Source organism: Coregonus clupeaformis, chromosome 27 (assembly GCF_020615455.1).
Source record: "Coregonus clupeaformis isolate EN_2021a chromosome 27, ASM2061545v1, whole genome shotgun sequence".
Classification (NCBI taxonomy): domain Eukaryota; kingdom Metazoa; phylum Chordata; class Actinopteri; order Salmoniformes; family Salmonidae; genus Coregonus; species Coregonus clupeaformis.
This window is the reverse complement of record NC_059218.1, coordinates 28,487,916-28,506,448: the sequence shown is the minus strand read 5'-3', so window position 1 is coordinate 28,506,448 and position 18,533 is coordinate 28,487,916. Positions and strand designations below refer to the sequence as shown.

General features: G+C 43.2%; 2 protein-coding genes across 3 annotated transcripts; one reads left to right on the top strand and one right to left on the bottom strand.

The window, feature by feature from the left end:
• The first annotated feature begins 1,792 nt into the window (after nucleotides 1-1,792).
• LOC121541701 (histone-lysine N-methyltransferase Smyd1-like) lies at nucleotides 1,793-15,490 on the top strand. 2 transcript variants are annotated; one of them, XM_041850950.2, is made up of 10 exons: nucleotides 1,794-2,068; nucleotides 10,998-11,174; nucleotides 11,396-11,603; nucleotides 11,848-11,978; nucleotides 12,058-12,096; nucleotides 13,316-13,511; nucleotides 14,203-14,295; nucleotides 14,406-14,569; nucleotides 14,671-14,839; nucleotides 15,009-15,490. In XM_041850950.2, the coding sequence occupies exons 1-10, from the start codon at nucleotides 1,935-1,937 to the stop codon at nucleotides 15,156-15,158; spliced, it is 1,461 nt and encodes a 486-aa protein (XP_041706884.1). In that variant the 5' UTR covers nucleotides 1,794-1,934; the 3' UTR covers nucleotides 15,159-15,490. The 2 variants fall into 2 exon arrangements, with proteins under 2 accessions (XP_041706885.1, XP_041706884.1); XM_041850951.2 differs by lacking the exon at nucleotides 12,058-12,096 and having other exon boundaries at nucleotides 1,793-2,068.
• A 78-nt stretch (nucleotides 15,491-15,568) lies between these two features.
• LOC121541702 (fatty acid-binding protein, liver-type-like) lies at nucleotides 15,569-17,433 on the bottom strand. Its single transcript, XM_045208111.1, has 4 exons — nucleotides 17,328-17,433; nucleotides 16,230-16,402; nucleotides 15,773-15,862; nucleotides 15,569-15,656 (listed from the first exon to the last, which is right to left on the bottom strand). The coding sequence occupies exons 1-4, from the start codon at nucleotides 17,392-17,394 to the stop codon at nucleotides 15,606-15,608; spliced, it is 381 nt and encodes a 126-aa protein (XP_045064046.1). The 5' UTR covers nucleotides 17,395-17,433; the 3' UTR covers nucleotides 15,569-15,605.
• Between the last annotated feature and the right edge of the window lie 1,100 nt (nucleotides 17,434-18,533).

The window sequence follows — 18,533 nt, the reverse complement described above, 5'->3', positions numbered from 1 at the left end:
AGCAATGTTCCAACATCTAGTGGAAAGCCTTCCTAGAAGAGTGGAGGCTGTTATATCAGCAAAGGGGGGACCAACTCCATATTAATGCCCGTGATTTTGAAATGAGATGTTCAACGAGCAGGTCTCCACATACTTTTGGCCATGTAGTGTATTTGCAAAACTGGGTTTTTAGTCTGGTGCTTCAGACGCAATTTCATAGAGTTGTTCTAATCATTATTATTGCATGAGGTATTATTGGTTGGGTTACCCCTGTGCTGTGACTTGTGGTTATGCGGTGTGTCTTATCCTTTCTCTCCACTGCCAATCAGGCTACACTCTAGGCAGTTTTTTCTGATGGTGTGGGTGTCTGGTAGCGGTACTCTCTCTCTCCTACTCTTTCCATTTCGGCAGTGTAAATACCTGCCTGGAGCCCAAACAAAAATCTGTATCTTTACCCCACTCTAACAATACCCGTACAGTGTTATATTTGCAAATCTATTCTGTATGTTTACATGCAGAACTCTATGTACTCGCTTTGATGATATTTTACTAATTTCTTCCGAGTGTATGTGACTTGTGTACTCGATTTATCTCAAATAATTATACAAATCAAATACTTTTGGTTGCTCTATCAATGCACTATACTGTAACTGTATAGTTGAAAATCATATGAAATTAGAGTATCATTCCTGCAGTTTATTTTTATGTGGAAACTAATATTATACTTGTTTGACTGCTTACATTACAGTATTCACAGTTACTCTGCTGTTATGAATTCAAATGCTTCTATTCACAGATGGTGTTGCATAGTTTCCTACTCAGCTGATCAGTGTTTAGTTTCTGCAGCACCAGACCAGTCAGACCTTTGAGTACAACAGGACAAATAGGGTAAATGCTCTGAGCCACTGTCTCTGCAGTCTCTCCCATCTTCACCTTCCAAAGAACATCTGCCAGGAGCTACATGTGACACACACACACAAATCCTTTCCTCCTCACTTCCTCCTCTCCTCCCCTGCTTTTCTTACTTCTATTCCCCCTCACCCCTTGCCTCTCTCCCACACTCCTACTGTAAACAGTCTGTCTTCACAAGGCTGTGTAATCCCAGAAGCATCCTCGCTTCATTTAGGTGGTGTTCTTTCCGAGTATTAATCACCCTGTGAAGTGAAAGGGAAAATATGACCCATGCAGCCTATATTCAAAATGTTTCCGATATTCAAAATTGATTTCTATGTCATTGTCAAATCATGACTTTCAATTCGGTTTTATTGTTTGGTATTAAATAGGGCTATCCTATATAACTACAAATAACAACACAATGTATTTAATTGCACTTGACCATTCTTCATATATGACAGTTTTGCTGTCCTTGAGATGTATATCTTTTGACAAAAGGGAAGAAGGGACACTGGATGAGAGGAAGGTGTGAACAGCCAATGTAAATGAGCCAGAGACAGAAAGCAGAGAAGAGAAAAAGAACTGCATGGTGACTTGTGCAGACTGTGGTAATGACAGATACTGTAGCTAGAATGAGAACAAAAGCAACAGAGAGAAGTGTTTGATCAGGCCTCTTCCCAGTCAGTTGCCTCCTACCTCCCCAGACAGAGACAGACAGACACAGCTGCCAGACCAAAATACCCCTGGGGCCTGGCCTGAACCAACCCCAAAGAAGGGGAGGACATCCAGGCAGACCTGTACAACTATTCCCCCTATGGAGTAAGCCTTCCCAGCACTTCCACTCCCAAACCCCTAGACTCCCACATACACCCCCCCCCCTCCCCTCTCCTCTCCCAGTCCCACAGTCCCAGGAAGGCCAGTCTATTTTTGGAGGGCGGGGTCGGGCTGAGGAGAAGGGCAGGTGCTGAACGTTTTTGAAGAGCACTCCAGCCAGCACTACTCCTTCTCCCTCTCTTTTTACCTCTATCTGTGAGGTGTTCCAGTCTTCTGTTAACTTGGTAATGACCCTGGATATGGACAACGTAGAAGTTTTTGATGCTGGGGAGAAGGGCAGGGGTCTCAGGACCACCAAAGACCTCTGGGCTGGGGAGGTAGTGTTCGCTGAGCCCAGCTTCGCTGCAGTGGTCTTCGACAGGTAGGGCCCAATGCATGGAGACTTGGGTCATAATGACAAAATCTCTGTGGCATGCACACATCCATTATTTCTCAGTAAGAAAGCAAAATTGAATACACAAAGGATACCTACATGGTTCCTGTATCAATGCATATCCTTAACAGTTTGAGATTGTGGTTCTATTTATAAAAAAATACATCCATTATGCTATGTCTTTGACGGGTAGGGCCTGATACATGGTTTGCATCATGGTGGCCATGTATAGTATTGCTATCTCATAGTGGCATGAGCATATGCGTTACTCCTTAGGTGCTGGGTTAAAAAGGTTACCTGCTGTTCAAGTATTAATGTAATCAATTTAATATCTGTTTAATATTACAATCAAACAAAAGATTCTTGAAATAAATTGTAGTTCAGTTTGTCCAAAACTCCACATCTTGTTGCTTGCAAATGGGTTTGTCTTGCAGATACAGTCATGTTGTCACACTTACAGTGATGTGCCACTCATATACAGTAGAGTGATGTCACACTGTGTGTCCTTTGCCACCAAGACTGCAAAATTCATGCTATTCATGATTCAGCATTATTCTTCCCAAAGTGTACTTCCAAGAATTGTGGCTTTTCACACAGAAAAACATCAGCATTAGAGCGGATTGTTCAGCTTATCGTGTTGACTTGTATGATTTGAGAGGTCCTCAGCATTGGGTTCAATTTTGGGTATAGTGTAGTAGGTGCCCAAGCTTTGTGCATCAGCATGGAGCTAGTATAAAGGACGTCACACTGCTTGCTTAGCAAGTACCACTTCCTCCCGATTCGGCCCACACCTGACGCAAACTCGGATCCTCTGCCTTGCTAGCACACGTGACTGCCCTCCTGAAGCGTCTTACCAGTCAGCGCCATGCGAAACGCTAGCTATTTGCTGGTACAAGTCGGGACACTTCAGGCCGAGGAGTAAATTTCACACATCCCCATAAAAATAATCCAATGTTTTTACCAGGCAGGATTCACTCACTGTCAAGGTTCTGTGTGGCTTTGGCGTCGTTAGGGGTGGGCTTCCGGGCTGAAGCCCCAAATGTTTTTGGTCCAGCCCCAAATCTTTTGATGGTCGAATAGCAGGCTGTAAAAAAAGATTGCCTGATGATCTTCCTTCTGCTTTCCTGAAATTTCCAAAACTTGTCTGATGCATTTCAATCACTTGAAGGCATACTTACAGTGAGGGAAAAAAGTATTTGATCCCCTGTTGATTTTGTACGTTTGCCCACTGACAAAGAAATTATCAGTCTATAATTTTAATGGTAGGTTTATTTGAACAGCGAGAGACAGAATAACAACAACAAAATCTAGAAAAACGCATGTCAAAAATGTTATAAATTGATTTGCATTTTAATGAGGGAAATAAGTATTTGACCCCATCTCAATCAGAAATATTTCTGGCTCCCAGGTGTCTTTTATACAGGTAACGAGCTGAGATTAGGAGCACACTTTTAAAGGGAGTGCTCCTAATCTCAGCTTGTTACCTGTATAAAATACACTTGTCCACAGAAGCAATCAATCAGATTCTAAACTCTCCACCATGGCCAAGACCAAAGAGCACTCCAAGGATGTCAGGGACAAGATTGTAGACCTACACAAGGCTGGAATGAGCTACAAGACCATCGCCAAGCAGCTTGGTGAGAAGGTGACAACAGTTGGTGCGATTATTCGCAAATGGAAGAAACACAAAAGAACTGTCAATCTCCCTCAGCCTGGGGCTCCATGCAAGATCTCACCTCGTGGAGTTGCACTGATCATGAGAACGGTGAGGAATCAGCCCAGAACTACACGGGAGGATCTTGTCAATGATCTCAAGGCAGCTGGGACCATAGTCACCAAGAAAACAATTGGTAACACACTACGCCGTGAAGGACTTAAATCCTGCAGCGCCCGCAAGGTCCCCCTGCTCAAGAAAGCACATATACAGGCCCGTCTGAAGTTTGCCAATGAACATCTGAATGATTCAGAGGAGAACTGGGTGAAAGTGTTGTGGTCAGATGAGACCAAAATCGAGCTCTTTGGCATCAACTCAACTCGCCGTGTTTGGAGGAGGAGGAATGCTGCCTATGACCCCAAGAACACCATCCCCACCGTCAAACATGGAGGTGGAAACATTATGCTTTGGGGGTGTTTTTCTGCTAAGGGGACAGGACAACTTCACAGCATCAAAGGGACGATGGACGGGGCCATGTACCGTCAAATCTTGGGTGAGAACCTCCTTCCCTCAGGCATTGAAAATGGGTCGTGGATGGGTATTCCAGCATGACAATGACCCAAAACACACGGCCAAGGCAACAAAGGAGTGGCTCAAGAAGAAGCACATTAAGGTCCTGGAGTGGCCTAGCCAGTCTCCAGACCTTAATCCCATAGAAAATCTGTGAAGGGAGCTGAAGGTTCGAGTTGCCAAACGTCAGCCTCGAAACCTTAATGACTTGGAGAAGATCTGCAAAGAGGAGTGGGACAAAATCCCTCCTGAGATATGTGCAAACCTGGTGGCCGACTACAAGAAATGTCTGACCTCTGTGATTGCCAACAAGGGTTTTGTCACCAAGTCATGTTTTGCAGAGGGGTCAAATACTTATTTCCCTCATTAAAATGCAAATCAATGTATAACATTTTTGACATGTGTTTTTCTGGATTTTGTGTTGTTGTTATTCTGTCTCTCACTGTTCAAATAAACCTACCATTAAAATTATAGACTGATCATGTCTATGTCAGTGGGAAAACATACAAAATCAGCAGGGGATCAAATACTTTTTTCCCTCACTGTAATTCAGATTTACATTTGGCATTACCTGATTTGACATCTCTTTGTGTTATTTATAAGGACAGATTCAAAGGCATCATAAAATAATTTTGACCGATTTGTTTCAGATACACCTAGGGTCCTAAAATAGAAAATAAAATAATGTGATGGTCCATGATATCCCTATTTTAAAACAAATGTGTTAATATTGCAGTAAATATAGTACAGAAATGCATGTATTCAGTAGAATGCACTGTACTTTGACATTGTAAAGGTCTGCCACATCTCTCCTCTGAAAGTGAACTGAGTCATTGGATTATTATGATGATATACATTTTTTTAAGCAGTTTGGCTCATTGGACAGGTCAGAGTCTATGTTTGAAGGTGTTGAGTGGTATGGAGGTTTTTGGCAATACGCTGTAGATGTCCGTGTTCCAGAGCAGACTCTCTGCTGTGGCAGGTGGGAAGGTGCAAGTTACCTGAATGTCTTGTATTGTATTTATATGGTATTGGCTTTTGAATGGAATTGACATGAGTGGATTTTTTTGTTACATAATTCTTAGTAGATCTAATCTCTCAATGTTAATCTCAAAGTGTACCAGGTTGATGCATATAGCTGTTCAAATTCCTTTTTTCTCTCAAATCCTAGCAACGCCCCTGGACGTCTGCTGTTTAGTAAGACGTGGTTGGGCAGGAGGGAAAGTATATGTCACTTTGGTGGTGACATGTTGTAGATAAGCAACACACACACACAGTGTTTCAATCTTGTTAAACTCTACTACTGTACAGTTCGATGGCCCATGAATAAGACCACACTTTCAGTTCTGTGCACTCTGTTTCTATATGTGTATGGGTGTAAGCGTGTGTGTGCAGTGAGAGGTCACGGTCTCTATATCTGCTGGAATGCTGGTCACAGATATGCCTGCATATGCTACAGGGCAAATGTGGGGCCATATAAGAACTAGCATTGGAAGGACAGCAGGAATGCAATGGAAGGAAGCCTCTTTGAAGCTTTACAGCATGCCAACAATCAGTGCAGGCATTAACAAACTAGTTCCAGTTAATTTTAGACACACTCCCAGACACCCATGGGATAAACTGTTTACACACACAAGCCCATAGCTTGTCTTTAAGGTGTAGCAGTTTATTTTAAGTAACAGCTGTTTAGTATTATGTTTTTGGCATTGCTGTGTCACTTACACACCTTTTTAGTCCTATGCTAAATCTTTTTGCAGACCTAGGAACATTTGTTTTCGAGGTCTAGCCTACACAGTAATGTCCAGAGCAGTGGAACATGTTTATCCAGAAATATTGAATGTGTGCCACAAATGTTCTATTTTTATATACAAAAACATACTGTACTCCCCGGCCTTCACTTTAAGGCAAAGTTCAGAGATTGAGGAAGTTGTGTACAACATGTATGTCCAGAAAGCAGGTTTGAATGCTGCTAGATAAAAAACGTTTAGAAAGTCTGGCCTTGTGTATTGTGTATCTCGGGTACCTGTTTGTTGGTACATCAGAGGGAGTGAAAGCTGGGACACATCAGGTGCCTGTCTACAGGGGCGTTTATGAATGTTGTTGAGGCGCCCCCTCTAAGGGGACATTTTGAGGCCACTGAACCCCACATAAAGAGATTGCAGTACAGATATACAGTACCAGTCAAACGTTTGGACACACCTACTCATTCAAGGGTTTTTCTTTATTTTTACTATTTTCTACATTGTAGAATAATAGTGAAGACATCCAAAATATGAAATAACACATATGGAATCTTGTAGTAACCAAAAAAGTGTTAAACAAAACAAAATATATTTTATATTTGAGATTCTTCAAATAGCCACCCTTTGCCTTGATGACAGCTTTGTACATTCTTGGAATTCTCTCAACCAGCTTCACCTGGAATGCTTTTCCAACAGTCTTGAAGGAGTTCCCACATATGCTGAGCACTTGTTGGCTGCTTTTCCTTCACTCTGCCGTCCGACTCATCCCAAACCATCTCAATTGGTTTGAGGTTGGGGGATTGTGGATGCCAGGTCATCTGATGCAGCACTCCATCACTCTCCTTCTTGGTCAAATAGCCCTTACACAGCCTGAAGGTGTCCTGTTGAAAAACAAATGATAGTCCCACTAAACCCAAACCAGATGGGATGGCGTATCGCTGCCGAATGCTGTGGTAGCCATGCTGGTTAAGTGTGCCTTGAATTCTAAATAAATCACAGACAGTGTCACCAGCAAAGCACCCCCACACCATAACACCTCCTCCTCCATGCTTTACGGTGGGAACGACACATGCGGAGAGCATCCGTTCACTCACACCGTGTCTCACAAAGACACAGCGGTTGTACTCCACCGGTCAAATGTCCATTGCTCATGTTTCTTGGCACAAGCAGGTCTCTTCTTATTATTGGTGTCCTTTAGTTGTGGTTTCTTTGTAGCAATTCAACCATGAAGGACTGATTCACACAGTCCCCTCTGAACAGTTGATGTTGAGATGTGTCTGTGACTTGAACTCTGCAAAGCATTTATTTGGGCTGTAACTTCCGAGGCTGGTAACTAATGAACTTATCGTCTGCAGCAGAGGTAACTCTGGGTCTTCCATTCCTGTGGCGGTCCTCATGAGAGCCAGTTTCATCATAGCCCTTGATGGTTTTTGCGACTGCACTTGAAGAAACTTTCAAAGTTCTTGAAATGTTCCGTATTGACTGACCTTCATGTCTTAAAGTAATGATGGACTGTCGTTTCTCTTTGCTTATTTGAGCTGTTCTTGCCATAATATGGACTTGGTCTTTTACCAAATAGGGCTATCTTCTGTATACCCCCCTACCTTGTCACAACACAACTGATTGGCTCAAATGCATTAAGAAGGAAAGAAATTCCACAAATTAACTTTTAACAAGGCACACCTGTTAATTGAAATGCATTCCAGGTGACTACCTCATGAAGCTGGTTGAGAGAATGCCAAGAGTGTACAAGGCTGTCATCAAGGCAAAGGGTGGCTATTTGAAGAATCTGTGGATATAGATACTTTTGTACCTGTTTCCTCCAGCATCTTCACAAGGTCCTTTGCTGTTGTTCTGGGATTGATTTGCACTTTTCGCACCAAATACGTTCATCTCTAGGAGACAGAACGCGTCTCCTTCCTGAGTGGTATGACGGCTGCGTGGTCCCATGGTGTTTATACTTGCGTACTATTGTGTATACAGATGAACGCGGTACCTTCAGGTGTTTGGAAATTGCTCCCAAGGATGAACCAGACTTGTGGAGGTCTACACATTTTTTTCTGCGGTCTTGGCTGATTTCTTTAGATTTTCCCATGATGTCAAGCAAAGAGGCACTGAGTTTGAAGGTAGGCCTTGAAATACATCCACAGGTACACCTCCAACTGACTCAAATAATGTCAATTAGCCTATCAGAAGCTTCTAAAGCCATGACATCATTTTCTGGAATTTTCCAAGCTGTTTAAAGGCACAGTCAACTTAGTGTATGTAAACTTCTGACCCACTGGAATTGTGATACAGTGAATTATAAGTGAAATAATCTGTCTGTAAACAATTGTTGAAAACATTACTTATCATGCACAAAGTAGATGTCCTAACTGACTTGCCAAAACTATAGTTTGTTAACAAGAATTGTGTGGAGTGGTTGAAAAATGAGTTTTAATGACTCCAACCTAAGTGCATGTAAACTTCCGACTTCAAATGTATATATATTAAACCAGAAGAGATATAATTGTGGAGCTCGACAAGTACATGGAATGACAGTGGAAACATTCTCAGATGAAGTACAAACAGAGCTTTAGAGAGAGAGAGAGATAGAGAGAGAGAGAGAGTGGGAGATGTGTGGAAGGTGTGAGGAGAATGGCATCATGTTTCTGTAACGTCATCTCAGAATAGCCCATTACGTAAATATATCACACAAGTAATACGAGCCAATATTTTTGGGATATGTACAGTGGGGAAAAAAAGTATTTAGTCAGCCACCAATTGTGCAAGTTCTCCCACTTAAAAAGATGAGAGAGGCCTGTAATTTTCATCATAGGTACACGTCAACTATGACAGACAAAATGAGAAAAAAAAATCCAGAAAATCACATTGTAGGATTTTTAATGAATTTATTTGCAAATTATGGTGGAAAATAAGTATTTGGTCAATAACAAAAGTTTCTCAATACTTTGTTATATACCCTTTGTTGGCAATGACACAGGTCAAACGTTTTCTGTAAGTCTTCACAAGGTTTTCACACACTGTTGCTGGTATTTTGGCCCATTCCTCCATGCAGATCTCCTCTAGAGCAGTGATGTTTTGGGGCTGTCGCTGGGCAACACGGACTTTCAACTCCCTCCAAAGATTTTCTATGGGGTTGAGATCTGGAGACTGGCTAGGCCACTCCAGGACCTTGAAATGCTTCTTACGAAGCCACTCCTTCGTTGCCCGGGCGGTGTGTTTGGGATCATTGTCATGCTGAAAGACCCAGCCACGTTTCATCTTCAATGCCCTTGCTGATGGAAGGAGGTTTTCACTCAAAATCTCACGATACATGGCCCCATTCATTCTTTCCTTTACACGGATCAGTCGTCCTGGTCCCTTTGCAGAAAAACAGCCCCAAAGCATGATGTTTCCACCCACATGCTTCACAGTAGGTATGGTGTTCTTTGGATGCAACTCAGCATTCTTTGTCCTCCAAACACGACGAGTTGAGTTTTTACCAAAAAAGTTCTATTTTGGTTTCATCTGACCATATGACATTCTCCCAATCCTTTTCTGGATCATCCAAATGCACTCTAGCAAACTTCAGACGGGCCTGGACATGTACTGGCTTAAGCAGGGGGACACGTCTGCCACTGCAGGATTTGAGTCCCTGGCGGCGTAGTGTGTTACTGATGGTAGGCTTTGTTACTTTGGTCCCAGCTCTCTGCAGGTCATTCACTAGGTCCCCCGTGTGGTTCTGGGATTTTTGCTCACCGTTCTTGTGATCATTTTGACCCCACGGGGTGAGATCTTGCGTGGAGCCCCAGATCGAGGGAGATTATCAGTGGTCTTGTATGTCTTCCATTTCCTAATAATTGCTCCCACAGTTGATTTCTTCAAACCAAGCTGCTTACCTATTGCAGATTCAGTCTTCCCAGCCTGGTGCAGGTCTACCATTTTGTTTCTGGTGTCCTTTGACAGCTCTTTGGTCTTGGCCATAGTGGAGTTTGGAGTGTGACTGTTTGAGGTTGTGGACAGGTGTCTTTTATACTGATAACAAGTTCAAACAGGTGCCATTAATACAGGTAACGAGTGGAGGACAGAGGAGCCTCTTAAAGAAGAAGTTACAGGTCTGTGAGAGCCAGAAATCTTGATTGTTTGTAGGTGACCAAATACTTATTTTCCACCATAATTTGCAAATAAATGCATTAAAAATCCTACAATGTGATTTTCTGGATTTTTTTTTCTCAATTTGTCTGTCATAGTTGACGTGTACCTATGATGAAAATTACAGGCCTCTCTCATCTTTTTAAGTGGGAGAACTTGCACAATTGGTGGCTGACTAAATACTTTTTTTCCCCACTGTATGATGACACTGAAAAAGGGTGAGGGGGAAACAGAAGAGGATAGCCAGGAAAGACCAATAGATAAAAGGAGAGAGGATAATATGATGAGGTAAGGAGTACGGACTGAGAGATTTAAGTGCTGACACAGAACAGGTCCTACTCTTTACTGATAAGGTACAGAAACGGCTCCCCACTCAGTTTGATATAAGAGTTCATCATTCATCCCTAAAAAGCCTACACTCTCCAGCACACCAACATATCCCTGGTATTTGTCTCTTTAACCTGCTGGCTTCTCACACTACCATGGCCATCTAATCAATCCCAGTTTCAAATGGGCACAATCATTGGCTTTGAGACCCACCACAGTGAAAATAGCTAGCTAAATAAATCCACTCCATTATCAGTCCATGATGTCATCCACTGGTTATTGCCTTGCATTGTTATTCTCTAACCCATATACATATATATTTAAAAATATATTTAAAAAAAGATCTAGCACATATGAATCTGATAGTTAAAGTACCAATAGGAGGGAGCATGACACTGCAACAGGGTTTGACTCCAATAGTGCCAGGTGGCTGGGCAACCCCATAAGAAATCATGACCTCCAACCCTTGACATCCCTTACTCTCCCCCAGTCTGTCTCAGCAGGTGTGCCATAGCTGCTTCCGTCGCCAGGCCAACCTGCACCGCTGTGCCCAGTGTAAGTTCGCCCACTACTGCGACCGCACCTGCCAGACTGCATGCTGGGATGAGCACAAGCAGGAGTGTGCCGCCATCAAGAAGTACGAAAAGGCCCCCAACGAGAATGTACGGTAAGAAGGAGGCAAGGAGGGAGAGAGTGAAGGGAGGATGAGGGAGAGGAGAATGAGAGAGAGTGAAAGAAGAGAGGAGGTGTAGGAGGAAAATGAAAGGGTAGAATGGAGGGATAGGGGAAGTGGAAGAAATACTGGGGTGGGTTGTTGTCAATGCCTTGGCAAGTTGCCTTTCATGTAACCCTATAATGCTAATGCTAACTCTCCCTGTTCCTCTCCAGTCTTGCTGCCCGTGTGCTGTGGCGCATACAGAAGGACACAGGCATCGTGTCGGACGGCCAGCTGACTTCAGTGGACCAGCTGGAGGACCACGTGGCCGACATGCTCGCTGACGACCTCAAAGAGCTCAAGATCAACGTGAAAAACTTCCTGGACTACTGTCCCAAAACCAGGCATGGCATGGAGTACATCTCACACATCTTTGGCATAGTACGTATCACTGAGTTAGTCATCTTACCATCCAGTTATCTCAAACTTTGGCACAGTACATACAAGATCACTGGTTAATCTATTTTGACTATAGTATGTGTTATTTTACACTATGTACTATGAGGTATTGTCATCATTAACCTTGGTCACTCCCTCTCTATGATTCGCTCTCTCTCTCCACTTTGTTTCTGGCATTCTCATTCCATCTGTCTCTCTCACTCTCTCTTTCTCCATCCATCTGTAGATCAACTGTAATGGCTTTACTCTGAGTGACCAGAGGGGTCTGCAGGCGGTGGGAGTGGGTCTGTTCCCTAACCTGTGTCTGGTCAACCACGACTGCTGGCCCAACTGTACTGTCATCCTCAACCATGGCAAGTACGTATCCCGAGAGAGAGAAAGAGAGAGAGAGCTTTATGTGATTTGTAAAAGTTTTGACTGCCATCTTCTCTTCCAGTCAGTCAGCTCTGAACGCAGCCTACCACTCTAAGAGGAGGTGGGTCTGCCTGTCTGCTTTGAGCTAACGTCTAACCTTTGAACCTTGAACATCCGATCCTCAAAGATCTCTTTAACACCTGTTATAAACCTCTATCACTGGATGATAGTGAGGAAGTAAACAGAACAATCTATCTGCAATATTAAAGCTGATCTACCCCCTAAAATTCTTTTTTCAAAAAGTAAACAGAACAACTGCACCAAATTACACAGGCATTCTAACCTTGACCGTAACATTGATAATGTGATTTTCCTTATATATATATATTTTTTCTTCTTTAGCAGTAGCCTACAGGACTATTTTGCTCATTGCACAAGATCAAAACAGTAATAATCATAAAAGTCTCAAATCTAACCCCTAGGAGGGAAAAACAGAATATTATGAAACTCAACAAATTGGGTCTAACTAAAATGTATAGCATGGTTTGTTTAGCTCCCAGTAGAAGTGAGTTTCTTTGTTGTGTGAAGTGTGTCTATTGTGAGAGATTGTGTTCAATTTCAGTCATCTACCTTTAATATTACTTCCAACATCCCATCATAACAAGAATGCATTTTTAGACTGCCTGAATTGTGTTGGTGATGACCTGGGATGTGTTTTTGGTCATCTGTCAGTGAAAAATACCCAACTGCTTTGTTAGAACGTTGCTTCAAGTTGAGTGAAATTGAAACCCCCACCGTCTCTGAGCTTGCAGCTGGGCTGTCAATGTTTCTCTAAAGCTTAATTTATTGCTCATCAGGAGCCAACAGTCCAATAAGATATTGAACTCTGAACAATCAATATAATCTTCTCTGAACTTTGAGCAGCCAGGATTATCCAATCAGTGGTTTGCTGACTGGCAAATGAAGGTTTCACAGTTTCCTATCTCCAAAAAGACCCAAAATGCTGTCAGGTACTTGGCAAACTATGTCAATGCAATAGCTTTCCTGCACTTTTGATATCATAGCAATTGAGAGGGAACATTTGTAGGAGGGCTTGAACTGGCACAGCCCTAACAAGGAAAGCACACTACCACCTGTGCCACAAAGGTTCAGAGACCTCTACACTACCCCTTTACCCTCCCCTATGGTTACTCCCATGACATCACACTACAGCATCCCACTTATCAACTGCTCTAGGGCCTGTTCTATGGCCCAGCATGTGACATTTGAGCTCAGAAGCTGATCCTAGAGCAGCTGTTACACTAAGGCCCAGGGCTAACTATGCCGCCCTGCTCCCCCAGGATCGAGCTGCGTGCGCTGGGTAAGATTGCTGAGAACGAGGAGCTGACGGTTGGCTACGTGGACTTCCTGAACGTGTCGACGGACCGCCAGCGCACCCTGAAGCACCAGTACCACTTTGACTGCACCTGTAAAAGCTGCAGCGAGCACCTCAAGGATGACCTAAAGATGGCTGCCAAGGAGACCGACGGCAACAAGGTGGGGAAAGTACTGACGGGTTAAGGGCAGGGTTGGTGTCAATGAATTCCATTCCAAACAGTGGGGTTCTGGGTCCCTGGACCCTGCCATACCCAGACTCACGTTGGGCACGTAACTCTGGCATGCAGATGGGCACCTCTCAGCTGATGCATCAGAAGCATGTTTTAAAATGATCATACCTCTGAGGGGCCAGGGGCCTACAACACTTCATCCTAGTTACTATTCAGTTGAGTAAAGTTCCATGCTTCCCCGCTCCCTTAAAAGAGCTCAACTTAATCGTGCCTCACATGATCCCCACCCTAAATATCAGCTGAGACCATAGAACAAAATACATGTAGCAGTTGATAAGAAATCAAGTTATTCTGGTTTCAGCTGTGATCTGGTCACCTGATGCTGAATTCCAATTGATTGTCTGAGACATCGCTAAATACTATGACTAACTCTATCAGCGCTTGACCATGTCTTTAGACAGGTCAATGCCATGGACCTGGATATACGTTACATAAGTATCTATGTACAGGAATTGACTACTTACTGGACCATCAACACGTTACGCAACATTTCCTTCAATGAAACACTGAGTTGTGGATCTATGCAGTAGTACATTGGTCATGAGCTCTTTCTGTCAATGATCAGGAGTGAGTGTTCCCCAATAGTCCTACACTGACACTTGTTTACTCTATTCTCTCAGCCCTCTGATGAGCTGGTGAAGTTGGTACAGGAGTTCAGTTTAGAGTGCCTGGCCAAGGTTGAGGCAGCTCGCACTGCGGGAGACTTCCATGAGGTAACAATCCCATCCTTTACGAACGGCATTGGAGCGTGATAATACCTGCCTTTCACTGGCCCATAATTCACTCACCATCTCATTAAACCCTCCAAATTCCCCCTCCACAGGTGGTGCAGCTGTGTCGTGAGTGTCTACACAAACAGGAGCCTGTGTTGGCCAATACACACCTGTACCACCTGCGTATGCTGAGTGCAGCCAGTGAGGCGCTGTCCTACCTGCAGTTCTTCTCAGAGGCTGCAGAATATACAGGCATACTGGTGGAGGGATACATGTGAGTGATGGGAAAGGGTGGATGAGACCAATAAGGGGCCATAAGATTAGCATGTCTACATCATTGAAGTCCCATATCTTTATCTTTAACCCCCCGAGCAGGAAGTTGTACCACCCCAATAACGCCCAGTTGGGCATGGCCACCATGCGGGCTGGCGTGACCCACTGGCACGCAGGGCTCATCGAGGTTGGCCATGGCATGATCTGCAAGGCCTACGCCATCCTCATGGTCACCCACGGACCCAACCACCCCATCACCAAGGACCTTGAGGTACAGGAGTAGGTTATTGAATATCTTTAGGTCAATTAACCGTTGGAATTGCATAAGGTAGCCCTGTTCAGTAGGGCGCAATATTAAATAGAAATGTGTGGAACGAAGATGGTCAGGTAGTGTTAGCTCATTTACTACCAGACTTTTGACCCAACCTTATGTTTCCTAGTCAATGCGTATGCAGACTGAGATGGAGCTGAGGATGTTCAAGCAGAATGAGCATGGCTACCACAGCATGAGAGAGGCTGCCCTGCAGAACAAGCCCATGGGCATGGCTGAGGCAGTCAGTGTTGAGGACAACGTCATCCATAAGCAATGAGCTTCTGTTGTCTCACCTACATTTCAATGGTATGAAATTAGTCAGCAAATCAACCCCAAAGTTCCTTGGCTGTTCTCATATTGCAAAATGTGTGCCTTGTCATGTGTAAACTGCTTTCAACAGCTAGATATTCTGTTGCAATGAAAGTGGTTAAGTTCCTTTGGTTTAGCATTGAGACTGCCATCTGTATGATGAGGCCTCGTCTAGATCTGTTTGGCTCAGTCCCTGTGAACTCATGATTGCTCCCACCTTCATGCTAGTAAACATTGAGTCAGTATACCATCCCATGTGCAATATTGAATGTAAAATGTAATAAAAGTGAACACTGATAATGTCGTCTTGTGCTGTACACTGCAGCTCAACCAAGCAAAGCTAAGGGTAAACTTTATAGACAAACCACAAAGTCAAAATACATTCCCTTCATTTATTGAAAGAGGGTTGAGACCATTAGATACGCTTGCTTATCCGCTTGTAGACGATGGGGCCGAGCGTCATGGTCTGGAAAGAAAGGGTGCACACAGATTAGGTTCTACAGCAGTTACATTTGAACACAAGTAAAATTCCACCTGTTTTTGACAATTTAAACCCATGCTGGTCCCCGACCACATACTTACACCAATGACTGTGTCCCCATTGAATTCAGTGACCGACTCAATGCCCTTCAGTGAGACAATTAGCTTGTTCCCAACCAGATTCACCGTAGACTGGGGAAGAGTTGAGTCAATGCATGACATACCAGGCAAGAGTAACAAACTAGACTACATCAAGTTACCGCACTACAGCTTGTCATAAGTAGGGTTAACACCAATCATAGACTAGGTCATGGAACATCCTAAACAAGTTACACGAGGTTGGGAGAGAAACTTCATTGCGGGCAACGTCAAGACATTTGCTCCAGCACTAAGGAAACTATCAGGTGCAAAAGCTGAACTGGAAAAAATACCTGCATACTTTGGCCCGCAAGGACCAGAATTGCCCACCCATGTTATTTACAACTCAAATACAATAACCAATGTTCAGGTGTGCCCACGAGGCCAAGTAATCGCGGGCGTGTCTGGTTGACAAACTCACCTTTATCTTCTCTCCAGTTATCGTCTCCAGCTCAGCCTCCTGGCCGACCGTGAACGAGTTGACCATGACCTTGGTGCCTGTGGTCACAGTCACTTTGAAATGGTCTCCATTCTGCTCAATCTCCGACACGCTCTTGACGTCCTTGCCCTTCTGGATGAGATCATCTGGCAGACCTAAGGGTTGAGGAGGAACATGTTGAAATGGTGGTGGGGCAGTACACATTGAACTATGTATACAAACTTATTTCAAACTTATTAAGGTTTAATTTTACAGCCTATAGCCTGCCGGAATGTGTGCAGGTTTCCTTTGGATTACACATTCATGTGTTTCAAATTGGGACTTTGTAGTCAAGACATCTTTAGATTTAAGAATAACCATAACTGAGCATCCTAGTTGAGATAGAAACCCAACTGACCTAGCAGTATTTTTGGGTGCATGGGTTAGGCTATTGGTTACAAATAACCATTGAGCTAAAGTGCAAAGATTAGCTATCAGTCAGATAAGGTAATCTTACGTCGGCATATGTGTGGGTCATGGACATCCAGTACCATAAAGTATGGCACTTTTAAGTACATTAGCCTAGGGATGTCAAACAATTAAGGTAGAGTTAATTGCAGAATTTGCTCAAATTGAGCTGTAATAAGATTAATACAAAAAAACATGACATCTTGATTTTGTCCAAAGTAAGTTAGCAAAATCAGGTAAGCAAAAGCACACTTAATGGCAACTTGAGTTGACATGGCATTTTTGTTTTTAGCTGTATAGATTGTATTGGGATGTTCAGTGTGAACAGCTTTAGACAATGTAATACAAAAAAAGTGCACTAAAACCATAAGTTAACTGACCAACTATGACAGCACTAATACATATACCCACTAAATATTCTGTTTTGCCAATTGATTGTGGATGTTCTCTTGAAAACGGTCAGAAAAATTGTCAGATTGAGAGGCCATTAGCCCCATCTATCCTTATAAGAAATGTGTCAGTACCAATTGAGAAGATAGTGCCACAGAACAAAATACTGTTTCCACCTTCATAAGAGCCTGTTTAATACTGTCTATGATAAGAGCATAGGTCTGTCAATAGTTTGTTACTTACCAATTGCCTTCATGAAAGGCTCAAAATTCTCCTGAGACTCAAGCTGATATTTCCCAGTGAATGCCATCGTGACCTGAAGAACAAAGGAAATATGGGAGAGACCCTTCTACTTTTATATACCAATGACTGGGGTAATTATTAACCAACAGATAGATACATCAGGTGACTTAATTACTACGTGGCTTCAGGTGAGCTCATCCATTGTGAAACACGTGAGCGCCAATTAGCTGGTTCTCCCACAGCTGCAATCAGGGGACTTCAATCAAGCAACGTCAACCGTGCGGACGATGTTTCAAGCCAATTTGGAAAGCGTCTATTGGTAAGGGCTAATTAGGCCTATCACTTGGCCTATGACTGAGTCACCAAGAGTCATCATCCTTGACTGTTGTTTGACTGTGTGTGTGCAAATCAGCTCTACCTTTGAAACGTCCACTGCATATAATTCCGATAAAGGCACAAGCGAAAAACACCGGAGCTGAGCACTGGCACCTCAAATGTTCTACTGCTTGAACTCCTGTTACCCTTATAAAATATTAGCTCAAAAGTATTGTGGAACTCCTGCACCCAAAATGAGTACTGGCACCTATTTCATTCCATGTCAAGTACTGCGTAAAGCACCAACGTTTTGGCATCACAATGCCTTCTTCAGGGTCTTCTTCAGCAAAATGCCTCCTTCAGCAAAAAAAAAAAAAACATTTTTTTTTTTAATCCTCAGTTTGTATCCTAATGTAATTTTGGATTTGATGTGTTCTTAAACTCTGTAATTGACATATTTGAATAATTGTATTCAGTAGGCTACAAAGGAAAAAGTAGGTACACTTTGAAACTGCAGTGATATGTGAACGCTTCCATACAGTCGTGTAAAGCATAGCACAGAGATAGCTTCTAAACTACCAACAATGCACTATTCCAAAGATTATGGATATACTGACAACATACATAGGCTACATGTCTCTTCGCCCTAACAATGGGAGTCGTTGTCCACAAAGCGGCAAGGTGGGTTGTCAAGCTCAAATGAATTCAAATCACATGCGCCGAATACAACAGGTACCTTACCTTGAAATGCTTACTTACAAGCCCCTCTTAAATGTAAAGTGATATTTGGGGACCCTATTTGATTTGTTTTATTCAATTCAGTCTAGTGTGAGAACGGTAGCCTCTATCTGCAAAAGCAGGGTGTCTGCGGAAAGCAGTGTATTGGCTATT

Coding starts and splice junctions, on each gene's coding strand:
- LOC121541702 (XM_045208111.1), bottom strand. CDS start 17,394: ATGGCATTCACTGGGAAATATCAGCTTGAGTCTCAGGAGAATTTTGAG. Junction 16,403..17,327: donor GCCTTTCATGAAGGCAATTG/GTAAGTAACAAA, acceptor CTCAACCCTTAG/GTCTGCCAGATGATCTCATC. Junction 15,863..16,229: donor TAACTGGAGAGAAGATAAAG/GTGAGTTTGTCA, acceptor ACTCTTCCCCAG/TCTACGGTGAATCTGGTTGG.
- LOC121541701 (XM_041850950.2), top strand. CDS start 1,935: ATGACCCTGGATATGGACAACGTAGAAGTTTTTGATGCTGGGGAGAAG. Junction 14,570..14,670: donor ATACTGGTGGAGGGATACAT/GTGAGTGATGGG, acceptor CCCCCCGAGCAG/GAAGTTGTACCACCCCAATA. Junction 14,840..15,008: donor CCATCACCAAGGACCTTGAG/GTACAGGAGTAG, acceptor TATGTTTCCTAG/TCAATGCGTATGCAGACTGA.